The sequence below is a fragment of the Egretta garzetta genome, unplaced genomic scaffold, assembly GCF_000687185.1.
Source record: "Egretta garzetta isolate BGI_Z169 unplaced genomic scaffold, ASM68718v1 scaffold326, whole genome shotgun sequence".
In the NCBI taxonomy this organism is placed as follows: domain Eukaryota; kingdom Metazoa; phylum Chordata; class Aves; order Pelecaniformes; family Ardeidae; genus Egretta; species Egretta garzetta.
This window is the reverse complement of record NW_009260026.1, coordinates 1,538,814-1,552,082: the sequence shown is the minus strand read 5'-3', so window position 1 is coordinate 1,552,082 and position 13,269 is coordinate 1,538,814. Positions and strand designations below refer to the sequence as shown.

Here is a 13,269-nt window from a genome sequence, read left to right as displayed (position 1 = left end):
TTAGCTAAAGGCGGGGGAGAGGAGGCTCCAGAGAGCCCGTCCGGGCGTTGGGGTCGCGATCTGCTGGCCAGGAGCCGCCTGGGGGCGGGCGTCGGTCTGTCCGCTCGCTGTAGGGACAGCGACCGCCAAACCGCGCAAAGGAGAGAGCTGTCGTGCATTTGCGTTGCTCCCCTCACTTGTTCCCTCACTTTCATGGCAGCCTGACTCTTAAAAAAGCGTCTGGTTTTCCTTTTCAGGTTGCAGGTCTTCTCTTTCAAACAGCCAAAGATGCCGGTCTCGAGTATGACTGCGTGTGCGGCGTTCACTACACAGCATTGCCGCCGGCCACGATCCGATTATCTGCTCAGAAAATCAGATTCCTATGCTTATACGGAGGAAGGAAGCAAAAGACTATGGTAAAACCTTCAAATCAAGGATTTGCGTCTTGTTTGGGAAATGACTTTATGTATTTGTGGTTCTTCTGTAACGTGCAGCATCTCCATTCCAGTTTAAGGTTACCACTCTAATTAAAAAAGCAGCCCCTTTTCCCCCCTAAAATGTACCTCCCGCAGCATCCCAACCTGCGGGCTCTGCCAGCTCGTTGCTGATTAGGCTGCAGCTTGAATCCTGCCGTTCTAGGTTTGAGACTCTTGAGGGGGAGGGGTTTTTTCTTTGGTTTTGTTTGCGGGGTTTTTTTTGTTGGTTCCTTCTGTAGTGTCTTTTTTTTTTTCCCATGGCACAATTACCACGGTTCTGGGTTACTGGCCTCTTCCAGAAACCACAATTTATAACTCAGTTCCTCTGATGTGCTGAGACCAGTGCCACATTTTACCCCCAAACAGAACTTTTTGCATATTGACTCCAAGAGGAACCTTTCTAGTCTCTCCTTCATTTACCTCTCCAACCCCTTTTTCTCTCATATCCTGTAGTCCTGTAATCAGTGGGCAGGGTGGGCCAGGTGAGAAGCAGTTCTTTACTCAATAACTATTTATTTGATTTTGATAAAGGAAGGGGGAGAGAAAACTGAAGCGTTAACCTACTATAGCAACTGGATTTCTACATGTGATAAGACCTATGCTCTTCCAACAGCATTTAATTAGAAAGTATGCTTGTCTAAACTAATTGTTACTCCTGTGTCAGTCAGTGTGTCAGGTGTGAAAACGTGTGCTGTTCCTTCTTGTGAAGGACAAGTCAATTGTGATTAACTGCCTGGCACAATGTTTCTGCTGTCACACAGATTGCAAAGCTGTAGGTAGGTTTGTTCTCTAGGCTGTCATGGTCTGAGCACCGCACTTGCTGTGTAATGTTCCCCTGCTGCTTACTGCTTCCTGGGAAAGCTGGGCTTCCTTTGTTGTTGCCCCCAGGAGGCCTTTCATGGACGTGTGCCTGTTGTTGGTCAGGGCAAAGGCATTGGGGGCTTTGCTCCTTCTAATTGTTCTAACAGGCATATTAAGCATGGAATACTGCCTGGGGAAAATAGGTAATATGCTGAAGAGTACCAATAACTTGGCTGCTTTAAAGATGTTTTACTTAACTGGAAAAAACAGTTTTGTAATTCTGAGTGTTCAATTCATGTTAATAATAAACTTCTGTGGTCATCTTCTCCAAAGATTTAAATTTGTGTGGTTAAAAATATGTCAGTATTGTTAATGGAACATAACTTCTGGAAACATAAAGAATTATTTTAATAACTTGGAGAAGTAACAGTCTTTATGAATTTAATTACAAGTCAACAACTGAGCTGTGGTAAGAACTGTGATAACTGGTATCAGGTAATAACTAAACAAATTACCTCTCCATACTGACAGTGAATGTGAAATTCCTATTCTCTTGAAGTCCAGTTCCATTGGACTTCAGGACATGCTGCAGCATATGCTTGTATGTGGAACAAATACAATTTTTACACGAGCATGGCAAGTTAAAGTTTTGATAGTTTAAGTTTTTTGGGAGTCTTTTAAACTTTATTGATTTAGTGGATTGTTTCCCTTTAATTTTTAAGGTACTAAGCGGCTGGTAGAAGGCACTATTAATCCAGGAGAAACATGCTTGATCATTGAAGATGTGGTAACAAGTGGATCTAGTGTACTGGAAACTGCAGAAGTTCTTCAGAAAGAAGGATTAAAAGTCACAGATGCCATAGTGCTGTTGGACAGGCAGCAGGGCGGGAAGGCCAGGCTAGAGGAACGAGGAATTCGCCTGCACTCTGTGTGCACGTTGTCCGGGGTGTTGGAGATTCTCCAGCAGCAGGGAGAAGTGCCTGTTGAGACCGTTGAAAAGGTGAAGAAATTCATTCAGGGAAATATGTTTGAGCCAGTGGCTCAGAACGGCCCCGCTCCCATGAAGAGACTGTGTAAAGAGCTGAGCTTTGGCGCTCGTGCCGAGCTGCCAGGGGTACATCCGATCGCAGCCAGGCTTCTCGCACTTATGGAAAAGAAGCAAACGAACTTGTGCCTTTCTGCTGATGTCACCAGCTCCAAAGAGCTGCTGCAGTTAGCTGCCATCCTGGGCCCCAGCATTTGTATCATGAAGACTCACGTAGACATCCTGAATGATTTCACCCAAGAGGTAGTAAAGGAGTTGAGAATACTCGCAGATCGACATGAATTCTTGATTTTTGAAGACAGGAAGTTCGCAGACATTGGAAACACAGTGAAACATCAATATGAAGGTGATTATCATCAACCTCAATTTACTGTAACTTTTCTGCTGGTGCGTGTAACTGCAGCACTGGCACAGGTTGCCAGGAGAGCCTGTGGAATCTCCAGCCTTGGAGAAGACATGAGGGGAGAAGGGCCTGAGCAACCTGATCTAGCTTTGAAGTTAACCCTGCTGAGAGGGCATGACCTCCAGAGGTCCCTTCCAACCTTAATCTTTTTATGAATCTATGGTTCTGCTCAGTAAGTACTTCTAAGTAGTTGTTTGCTGTGAGAAAACTCAGTGTGGCTTCTTAGGGCAGCCTACTATCGTATGCTTGTGTGCTCGTTACAGTTTTCATTCGATACTGCATCTGCAACTGTAAAACTGTTTTTTTTCTGATCCATTCATCCTATGTGATCTGTGTGCTGTATTGAAAGGCAGCACCTGTGACAGTGGATTTCTAGGGTACCATAAATGTCTCAGTGAATATTAAAGGTGAGATACTAAGAAGTGTTTGTGAAAAGTAAAAGAATCTGAGACGTTACGCTTTGTGGTTAGGCAGGTATCAGAACTGTCTGATGAGACTGAACTTGTAACTGTCCAGCTTCAGTAGTAAAACTGTCTTTTAAAATGCGAATGATTTAGCGTCCAGCTTGTTTTGTTTAACTCGTTTCCTTTTCATACAGTTCTAATGATGCTTTGGCTATGTCCTCCTATCCATGTTCACAGGTGGTGTGTTCAGAATCGCATCCTGGTCGGACATCGTTAATGCCCACGTGGTCCCAGGCCCTGGAGTTGTGAAAGGTCTGAAGGAAGTAGGTCTTCCTCTCCAGCGCGGCTGTCTTCTGATTGCTGAGATGAGTTCCCAAGGGTCACTTGCAACGGGTGAATACACAAAAACTGCAGTAAGTAGGCAGTCTTGGTTCAGGTTAAAAGCTTGTAAAGTGTTGTGACAGGGAGGTTTTGTGTGCTTCTAATATTTGCATGTCCAGAAGTCTCTCCAGGTAGCTATTACAGGTTTTTTTTTCTTGTGGAGACTCAGGAACCTGACAGTGTGGTGTTTAAAGGTTGCAGCTGTAGGCTAGTCGTGTGAGGTGGTCAAGAAACATGCCAAGCTTGCTACCAGCCCCCCCCCTCCTTTTTTTTCTTCCCTTAAGCAATACATTGCTAATTCATTTTAATTCATTCGTTGTGTTACTTATAACATAGAAAGAAACATAACATTCATGTTCCTGGCTGCAAGTGCAACAAGATCAGTGAGGGCTGAGGCAGCTCTGGGTGACTTTATACTGGCAAAGCAAGAATGGGTGTTTCATGCAGCTTAATGTGTCCAAGGGTGGATGAGCAACAGACTGCTAGTCAGGGTTAATTTTAGGTATATCACTTGTAACTGTTTACTGATCTTCTTCAGGTACAGATGGCTGAAGACAACTCTGATTTTGTCTTTGGATTCATATCTGGATCTAGAGTTAGTAATAAACCGGAATTTCTTCACTTAACTCCAGGAGTGCAGCTGCAAACTGGAGGTAACTTCTTTTGAAATATTTATAGTCTGTTTGTAAATACAGTAAGTGAAAAAGTGACTTCTGAAGAGCGTTTGGTTGCTGACCCTCTGGTGGGAGAAGTCTGTCTTTGCCATTATGGGCTGCCTTCTGTGTTTCTAGGTACGCTGATCCTTTTCCTGGGAGCTCTGAAAGGCAACCGGCAGGCTATGCAGCTTTGTTCACGTGCTGAGGTCTGTGCGTACCATAAAGCACAGTCCTTAAAACATGTGAAATGTCTTCAGATAGGTGTTAGGTTAGATGTACAACTGCTCAGTAGGAGCAGAAAAAAAGTTTTTTAACAAATACAGAAGTCAAACTGTAAGATGGTTGATACCGATACAGATGCGGTATGCAATGAATTGGAAGTCTTATCCTGACTAAACAGGTTATCACTGAACCAGGTAGGGGAGATGTGTTTCTCTGCAATACTTAATTCTTGTGAAACCTAAAGTGAAATCACAAGCTTTTATGTGAATGTTTGGGGATTTCACCTGCTTTATGAAGGCTAAGGCTTATTTCAGTAGTCCTGATCAGTGCTTCTTTGCGTAACTGTTCCATCTATTGTGATTGGCAAATCATGAAAAAGGGGGCACGCTCTGTGAAATTTGATCTGTGTAATAGGGGGGTCTGTTAGTTGGAGACAGTTTCTGGTTATGTTCGTTGATTGTTAGGGTGAGAGCTGAAACAGCATACTTGTTCTCTGTTCCAGCACATCTTGAAGCTTTTTAGTACATACAGTTTTGTACAAACTAAAAAAAAACCCAAACAAATGGTGTCTCTATTTCAGGTGATAGCCTTGGACAGACATACCTTAGCCCCAAGGAGGTTATTAGCAAAAAAGGTTCCGATATCATTATTGTGGGACGTGGCATCTTGTCAGCTTCGGACCGTCTTCAAGAAGCAGAGAAGTACAGGAAGGCAGCTTGGGAGAGCTATGTAAGCAGACTTGGTATTTGTGCAGAAGATTGAAAGCCCGCCACTTCCCTAGACAGTAAGCAAAGCTGATGGAACTGCAATCATCCGAGACTTCCAGTTAAATACATAGACACTTCAGCCAGTAGAAAACTGCCTTTTTTGAGAAAAATCTGTTAATAACTAAATTATTTTTAATTGTGCACACACAGATCAAGTTGTATATGCCATGTTTGGTTTTTTTAATATTTGAATATATGAAACCAAAACTTCATGCCCAGTTTTTAGCCTTAATAGCTTTTCTCTGCTGAAAAATGTTGTACAAAACACTCCAAGGATATTTGGCTGATGTTGCTTTTGTCTCTTTTCCCCACCCTCAAATTCCTTCTGGCTGTGGAAAACAGTATTTTACTGTTCTGAATAACCTGCAGACCTGACCTGCTGTCCCACTCTCACAGGATTACTCAGCTCTGCTGTTTCCAAGGAGCAAGTATGGGTCTTAATCCCATAGTGTGAAATTGAATAATGTGCTGTTTAATAAATACTCTTTTGCTACTGTTTTCCTTTCATTGGATCTATAAGTCTTCTGCTGTGTCAGTGTGCAATACTGTTTTCAGAACCCCAGTATTATTAAAAAGTCATCCTAGTGTGTTTGTGACTGCAGGAGTTATGATTCTGCTTACGGGAGCTACAGAGAATTTGTCAGAGCAACTAGTTGTTGTGTGCTTAATTACAGTGGAGCTGTTTGTTCTTCTAACGAGAAACAGAAACGTACTTTCTATTTGTAGAATTTTTGTGACAGTAGCTGGAATAGTTCCAGGAATTACTTTCTACTCAAAATAATGAATAAGAAGAGGTAGAATTATCTTGTATGATTGGTTTTGATTAGAAAGGATGGAATAACCTTAAACTATATCTAGCGTATCTGTGGTGGAAATTGGCTTGCATTTTCATTGCTGTCAAGAAGGCAAAGAGGAATGGTGATGCGGTTCTAGATTGTTGCTGTTCCTGTGCTGATGCAAAGCACATGGAAAAAGCTGCGTCCCTTTGTTAATATGCTTACCTGTAGACTAGGAACAACTGTATCTAGCGAGAAGAGTTTTTTGGCATTAGTACTGGACTCTTCACTAAGCTTTTCAAAATAGGAGATTGGAGTTATGCTGAGGTTCAAAAGCGAGAGTTTTTGTTGATTGTTTATTGGATTAATCTACGCAGTGTCCAAGACCAAGGAACACAGGTTTGGATCTGAGGCCTTTCCCTTACCCTTCTTGTATTTGTGACATTGTGCTCTGTTGGCAGTCAGACTTCAGAAACATACAACTGTAAGAGGTCCTCGCTGTCTGGGTGTGTTGGGGGTGATGACTTAACCCTTTCACACTCCACATGCCCTGTAAATGTGCTTCCACTCCCCTTGATGACCCTTGGTTATTGTGGAGAGAATGTTAGAACTTACTGAGTGTGTTCTGTTTACCTTGGGGCTACCGTTTGCTTCAGTAGTCTTCTTACAGCTCATGATTTACATCTGGAGAATTCCATCCAGGGAAGGTGGAGGCTCTCTTGGCCACCTTTCACAGCTAGAACTTGATGAGTGTGTTGTGTCTTGTGGAGCCACCCTGCGGCAGTCTGTGATTCGTGTAATTTCACATCAACTTCTGAGAAGTTCCAGTCCTAAAAAGTGAATGGAGGATTTGGAATTTGTTTGCTGCCTTGTCTTAATTATCTCATGGCCTTGAGGCCTGAAGCAGAAACAAGACTTTCTCACTGAAACAGGTTTGCAGAAAATTACTTTTTCCACCAGAGGGAGCTGAGACTCTATTTTTCAGGAGAGTCGACGCCCTAGCTCTTTTACAGCTAATAGTTTCCAACGATGATACCAACTCTAGATACGCTTAGGATGAAAATCTGTCTGGTTCTCAACAAGTTACACCCTTGCTGATGCCCTCATTCAAAACAGTAGGGTTTACCAGAAAGCTGCCTGAGGCTGGAGTTCAGCCCCGTTTGTTGTTACAGGCTCACTGTTACAGGGCAAGCAGAATTTTGTGAGTTTGGTATTTTCCACTAACTATGCTGAAGTGGGTGATTGACATCAATGCAGCTGAAACCCTGAGCAGGCTCTTCGGAGAGCTATTTCATCAGGCCTCTAGCTGAAAAAATAGCAACCAGCTTTGGAGAGGTGGATGTGATCTAATACCCAGTCACTTTGAGAGGATACGTGCAACTCCTTTTCTTTACAAAACAAGTTCTGAGGAACAGATCGATTGGAAAACTTCCTTTCGCAGTCCTTCATTGTGCCCTCAGTAAATCATCCGGAAAGAGCTGTATTCTGGTGCTTCGTTTGACACCCATGTTGCAAACATTTCAATTAGTAAACCAAAACCATATTACCTCCTATACACATTCTTCTGTCAGAATGATTATAGTAAACAAGTGTGTGCACTTCCTTTGAGGCACCTGAAAGTGATTAAAAATCCATTTCAAATTAAGAACAAATGTTAATTTCCTTGCTTGCCCCCGCTGCTCACATTCATCGTGTAGTGCCTGCTGTTGGTCCCAACTGTTCCTAACATGGGAACTAGGTCACAATTTACAAAACTCATTTGCATCATAATATATGAATTTGAAAGTCTTGCAGTTCATTCTCTGACCTGATAAAGTCTGGGGTAGAGGCATAAGGCTGTATTTAAATTACTGAGTTATCACATGATTTATATTCTCTGGCAAGTAGGCGTTTATATGAAATTGTGATCCTTAATCGACTCTGGAGTATGGTTTATAACAGAATGAAAGGATATATCACTTGTTATAGCAAAATAAGACTCTGATCAAGTGTTGGTCAGTGCTTGCAGCAGAAAGAAGGCTGACTTGCTGCTATTTCTGAGCAGCATAGAGTGGGGCTGCATGAGAGACCAGCACAAGCTGGAACCATTAAGGAATTGTTATGTAGCTTTTGATATTTGTATGTAAAGTTCACTCTATCTCTGCAAGGCTGTGGGTATCTATGTCTAGCACGAGGAGTGCTGTGTCAAGAGAACCCAGCCTGGGCACTTCAGTCGGTGTAACTGCATAAGTACAGTGCTTCACTCGGACTTAAAAGTCTTACAAAATCTTGATAAACCCAGCACCAACTTAAAGCCAGACGAGTTTTTGTCCTTAAAAGTATGATTTGTACATCACAGTATCAACATTGCTTTATTAACCAATAAGCGACAGGTCATATTATAGTTGTCCTAGCCTATTCTATGAAAATTTATTTAAGACTTAATCCCAGAAAAATAACTGAATGACTTCCCTTTAAATTTACTTGAAAGCCTGTTGCTGTGGATTTTTTTAGCAAGCAACACAAACATTGCGTTTAGGGAACAGGACCAAAGGAATGTGAAACACCCAGAGGAAATTTGTTTCCAGATCTCAGTTTTGGAGGTCACTGTCTCGGGGAAATGGTCTGTTTTGGAAATCTTGTAGCTGGACTGCGGGCTAGACAGGCTGGATGTTTTGTTGGTAATCACTGTTGGGTCTTGGTCGGTCTGTACCAGAATGACAAATACAGCTTGCATGTTCGAACATTGCAGCAATTTCAAACTCAGCCTGGTGCCTGCTCCAGCTTCAGGTTTTCCTCTGACTCTTTTGGCAGGCATTTGCAGGCTGGGAGTGGTGGCCCTGCCTGCATGTCTGGGTTGACTTTGTCCTCAGTCTTGGTTCTCTGTTTCTGCATGGCCTGTGTCCTCCTCTGAACTTTTTTTCATCAGCTGATGCTATCCACATCATAGCCGATCCACATAGCTATCCACATCACATAGCTGATGCTATCCTGCTGGGAAAATGCAGGGTTGTAGGTGGAGGCTGGCCAGTACGGAGAACAGGAGAAAGCCCAAGCAAGGCTGTAACTGCAAAGTTCTCGCTTGTAGCATGGTCTCCTGAGCAGAAGTGTGATGGTATGCCATAGGTTGTGTTTAGCCCACGTAGGTATTGCAGGAGGAGAAGCTAAGCTAGTGCAGTTGCTTTTGATCTGTTCCTGAATAACTATCAGTAGCTATACAAAAGATATTTTCACAAACCGGGCTATTTAGACAGGGAAATTCTGCAGTGTTCCCTATAGCTGATCATTTTGGATTTGCTGAGAGGTATCTTTTTAGGCTGATGATGGGAGCAACCATAAAGGCGACCTGGTTATAAGGGGGAAAATATTGAACAGCAAAAGACCTCTGCTCAAATACTGACAGAGAAAATGCCTGCCAGCCTGGGAACCAGGCCTGGGAACCAGAAGCATCCTTGAGGAGTGCAGCTGGTGTCTTTGAAGTGCAGCTGGATACCAAGAAACCAGAGACATCTCGAGATACCATTGATAAGTGCAAAACCAAGGAACTGTAACAGCAACTTATCATCTGGAAAGGTGAAAAAAAAGTCTGGAAAAGGGGGAAAACATCCTGAGAAAGGAAAGAGTCAGTAACTGCCATTGGCTGTTCTAACTCACAGAACAGAAAAACAGTCTGACAAAATAAAAATTGGTCTGAGACAATCACCAGTTATTGGCTGTGCCAGGTGAAAAATAGAAATTTGCAGCATCTACTGGCTGCTCGGGGTGGTGGTGTCCTACGCCCCTTTATGTCTCTGTGATATAAAAAGGAGTCTTACTTTTTATCCCACACGGAGCCTCTTTCCTGCGCATGAACCTCTTTACCCCATGAGATTTCCTCGGCAGAGCGGACCCTTGCTGGGGACATCGGGCTGATTCCGGGCTCTGTGATGCAGATCATTGTCCAAGTGAGGCTTCATTGCTGTCGACTGGCCCTGCTTCTGGGATGGGCTTGATTGTCCCCACTGCTGGGATCGGTTTGATGAGCGCTTGGTACCGGTAATGTTTTTATATATATAAATATATATATATAGGCCCGCATGTAAGTAATTACTGATAAGTATATTTGCTGCTTTATTAGTGGTAATTCTGCAGTAATTTGTAATATTGAAATAGACTTGCTGCTAATATTGATTGCTGCTGCTCTGGAAATACGTGTTTGCTTTCTGGTAGTAATTTGTAGTAACTTGCAGTGTAGATGTTTTGCCAATAGTAACTATACTTGCCTTGATAGTAGTAAACTGTAATGAAGTAAAAAACACAGGTAATAAATCCCCTGTGTCTTTGTGCATGACAGAATCCTGCAAATGGTTGCAATTTTTGCACACCCGCAGGCCAGGTAACCCTTCTGGGTTGTGGCATTAATTGGTGTCAGAAGTGGGGTTCTGTGATACACAGGTCATGGATGCTTGGGAGAAGGCAGTAGAAGAGCAGCGAAAATGGCAAGAGGCTAAGGGGTGGAAAACCCCTCAGTGGGACAGGTCTGAGAATTGGTTGGATTGGGGAACGTTGCGAGCAGAGTTTCGTAAGTGGCAAGACACTCATAAATGCCATGCAGAGGACGGCAAGGGGGCTTTCATTGGGCTTCTCACAGAGGCGTTGGCAGCCACAGGCACTTTGTTTAAAACTGTTAGGCAGGAACTGGAAGCTTTGCAGCAAGCTAAGGATGCAGAAGTGCAAGGAGTTTCCTTTGAATCCCATAGTTTTGTTGCGAACCAATTACTTAGACAATTAGAAACGAACCTTAGACCTCTGGCTATACGACAACTAAAGCCAGAGCCTACGTACCTGGTCTCAGAGAGCGAGATTGGTGAAAAGATGCACATACTGAAAATGGATAATGAGGAGGAGGGCTTTGATTCTGGCAGCGGGTCTTCCACCCCCGCTTCGTTACCTGAGCATTGTCCGGATAACGCAGCCTCCTTGTACCCTAACGTTAAAACTTCCCTGGTACAACTCCCAGCTCCTGCCTGAGAGGAAGGCACTCCCCCGCCGCCTGGGGTCACGACGACCACTGCAAATTTTAACGCAGAACAGCTAAGGCAGCTGTCCTTGCAGTACAGCAAAAAGCCTCATGAGGACTGCGTGGGATGGGTGGCGCGGTGCTACCAGCTGGGGGCTGGAACCGTGATCCTTAATCAGACTGAGGCCAGACAAATATTCCTGGGAGGAAGAATATTACTCTTAAACCCCGACGCAAGGACCGGACTGAATACCTTCTCCCTGTTATCTTCCATAATACATGCTGTCAGAAAAATGCCAGGACCACGGGGATATCTCCCTCCCCCTCCCTGGAGTACTCCCGATGGGTTTTCTGTATGGATGATGAGACTGGCTGCTCGGGATGTCCTTAGGGGACAAGGGGATATACCCTGGGACATGATGGCTGTGCCAGCAACAGCAGCAGGGAAACTAAAACTCTTGTGAAATGCAGCACACAGGGAGCTGAAGACCCTGGCCTTAATGTTACACCACGAAACCTGGGACTGGAATACCATAATGGCCCAAGGGCTGCAAAATTGGACAGCCCTTATGGGGAAGCAACGAGGACAGGGAAGCATGCCTGAAGCAATAGTCTGTAAGAGGGAAGGTCGGGTCAGGGTCATCCAGATGCTAAAGGGAGGTCAGAGGAATAAGGATAATGGACAAAATGCTCGAAATGCTGGAATTAATCGATCCGACACAAAACGAGCCCCTGGCAAACAGGAGCGTGATCTGGAACGGAGGCGCTTACGGGATCTCCTGCAAGGAATAGGCTTCACAGCAGGCCAGTTAGAGGGCATGCCCATGTTTGTCTTGCAGAGACTGTGGGATAACCGTGATGGGGGCAGCGCCGGCAGCCCGGGGGCAGGGAAGGGGCCGGGCAGCGTTAGGCCCTCTGCTTCCCCCATCCCGGACAACCTTGTTCTGCCCACTCCCCCGATGCTGCTACCCAAAAATGAATAGAGGGGTTCCCAACATTGGCCTAGGGAGATACAACAACCCCTTCCAGGTGGCCAAAAGTTTTGGAATTAGTATTAGCACCCTTGTATACCATTACTAGTGAATGGCAAATGCTCTGTCTCTTTTCTTACGGGTACAGCAGCCTCAATATCATTGATTACAGCTGAGGATGCCCCTGGGTTAATGCAGAAATCTCAAGAAAGGATTTCTATAGTAGTGATTACCAGGAAAAGATGAGAGGTCCCCATGGCCAGAATATAACTGGCTCTACCCAGTGGAAGGACACTAAGACCCATAGTGGCAGTAGGGCTTTTAAGTATTTTGAGTATAGATATATTAAAATCCCAGACTATTAATGCTCCATTAGGCTCTCAAACCCTCAGACCCAGAACTCTGTCGTTTCTATTGATAAAATACCTGCTGTGGAGGCTATTTCTTTTCTGTTAGAGGCGGCACCCAAGTTACCGAAAAGTCCCTTCACCCACGTATGACAGTACTGTATTAGCCCCAAAGCCTCACAGGGCATAACTGCTCTCATCCAGGTCTTAGGACAATGGGGTATTACTCAGAAAACTGGCTTTTCCCCAGCTCAGGAAAGGTCTGGAAAAGACCCCTTTTTGCTGCGATTTCGGTCTCTGGTGCAGGTGTGCCTGCTACGGAGCTGTTGGTTTCAGCAAATGGAGAAGCTGTTCACTGCCATTCGCCTCAGCTTCTTTAGGAGAATGCTGTGGGAGACAGTGTCAAAGGCTTTGGTAAAGTCCAGGTAGACAACATGCACAGCCTTTCCCTCATCCATTAGGTGAGTCACCTGGTCACAGAAGGAGATCAGGTTGGTCAAGCAGGACCTAACTTTCATGAACCCATGCTGGCTGGGCCTGATCCCCCAATTGTCCTCCATGTGCCTGGTGAGCGCACTCAGGATGAACTGCTCCATAACCTTCCCAGGTACTGAGGTCAGGCTGGCAGACCTGTAGTTCCCTGGATCTTCCTTCCAGCCCTTCTTGCTGATGGGTGTCACATTTGCCAGCCCCCGCCTTCCAGCCCGGGAGGCTGGGTACCCTGGGGATAACTCGTTGGGCCATTAAAGGCCGAGGCAAAGAAAGCATTGAGTATCTCTGCCTTTTCCTCGTCTTTAGTGGCAATGTTCCCCCTTGCATCCACTAGAGGATGGAGGTTCTCCTTGGCTCTCTTTTTGCTGTTAACATATTTATAAAACTTTTCTTATTATCCCTTACAACAGTGGCCAGGTTAAATTCCAGCTGGGCTTTTGCCTTTCTAATTTCCTCTCTGCATGACCTGACAAGATCCCTGTACTCTTCTTGGGTGGCCTGCCCCTTCTTCCAGAGCTGGTAAGCTCTCCTTTTTTTCCTTAGTCACAGTAGTAAACCTCTGTCCAGCCAG

General features: G+C 44.6%; 1 protein-coding gene across 1 annotated transcript in view; it reads left to right on the top strand.

Moving 5' to 3' along the window:
- Positions 1-7,442, top strand: part of UMPS (uridine monophosphate synthetase) — an 8,498-nt gene extending 1,056 nt beyond the window's left edge. Inside the window, 7 exon segments of the mRNA XM_035896304.1 lie at positions 5-134; positions 200-332; positions 335-395; positions 1,979-2,647; positions 3,346-3,521; positions 4,028-4,142; positions 4,948-7,442. Coding sequence (XP_035752197.1) covers positions 5-134; positions 200-332; positions 335-395; positions 1,979-2,647; positions 3,346-3,521; positions 4,028-4,142; positions 4,948-5,129 — 1,466 coding nt within the window. The 3' untranslated portion in view covers positions 5,130-7,442.
- Positions 7,443-13,269: the final 5,827 nt, after the last annotated feature.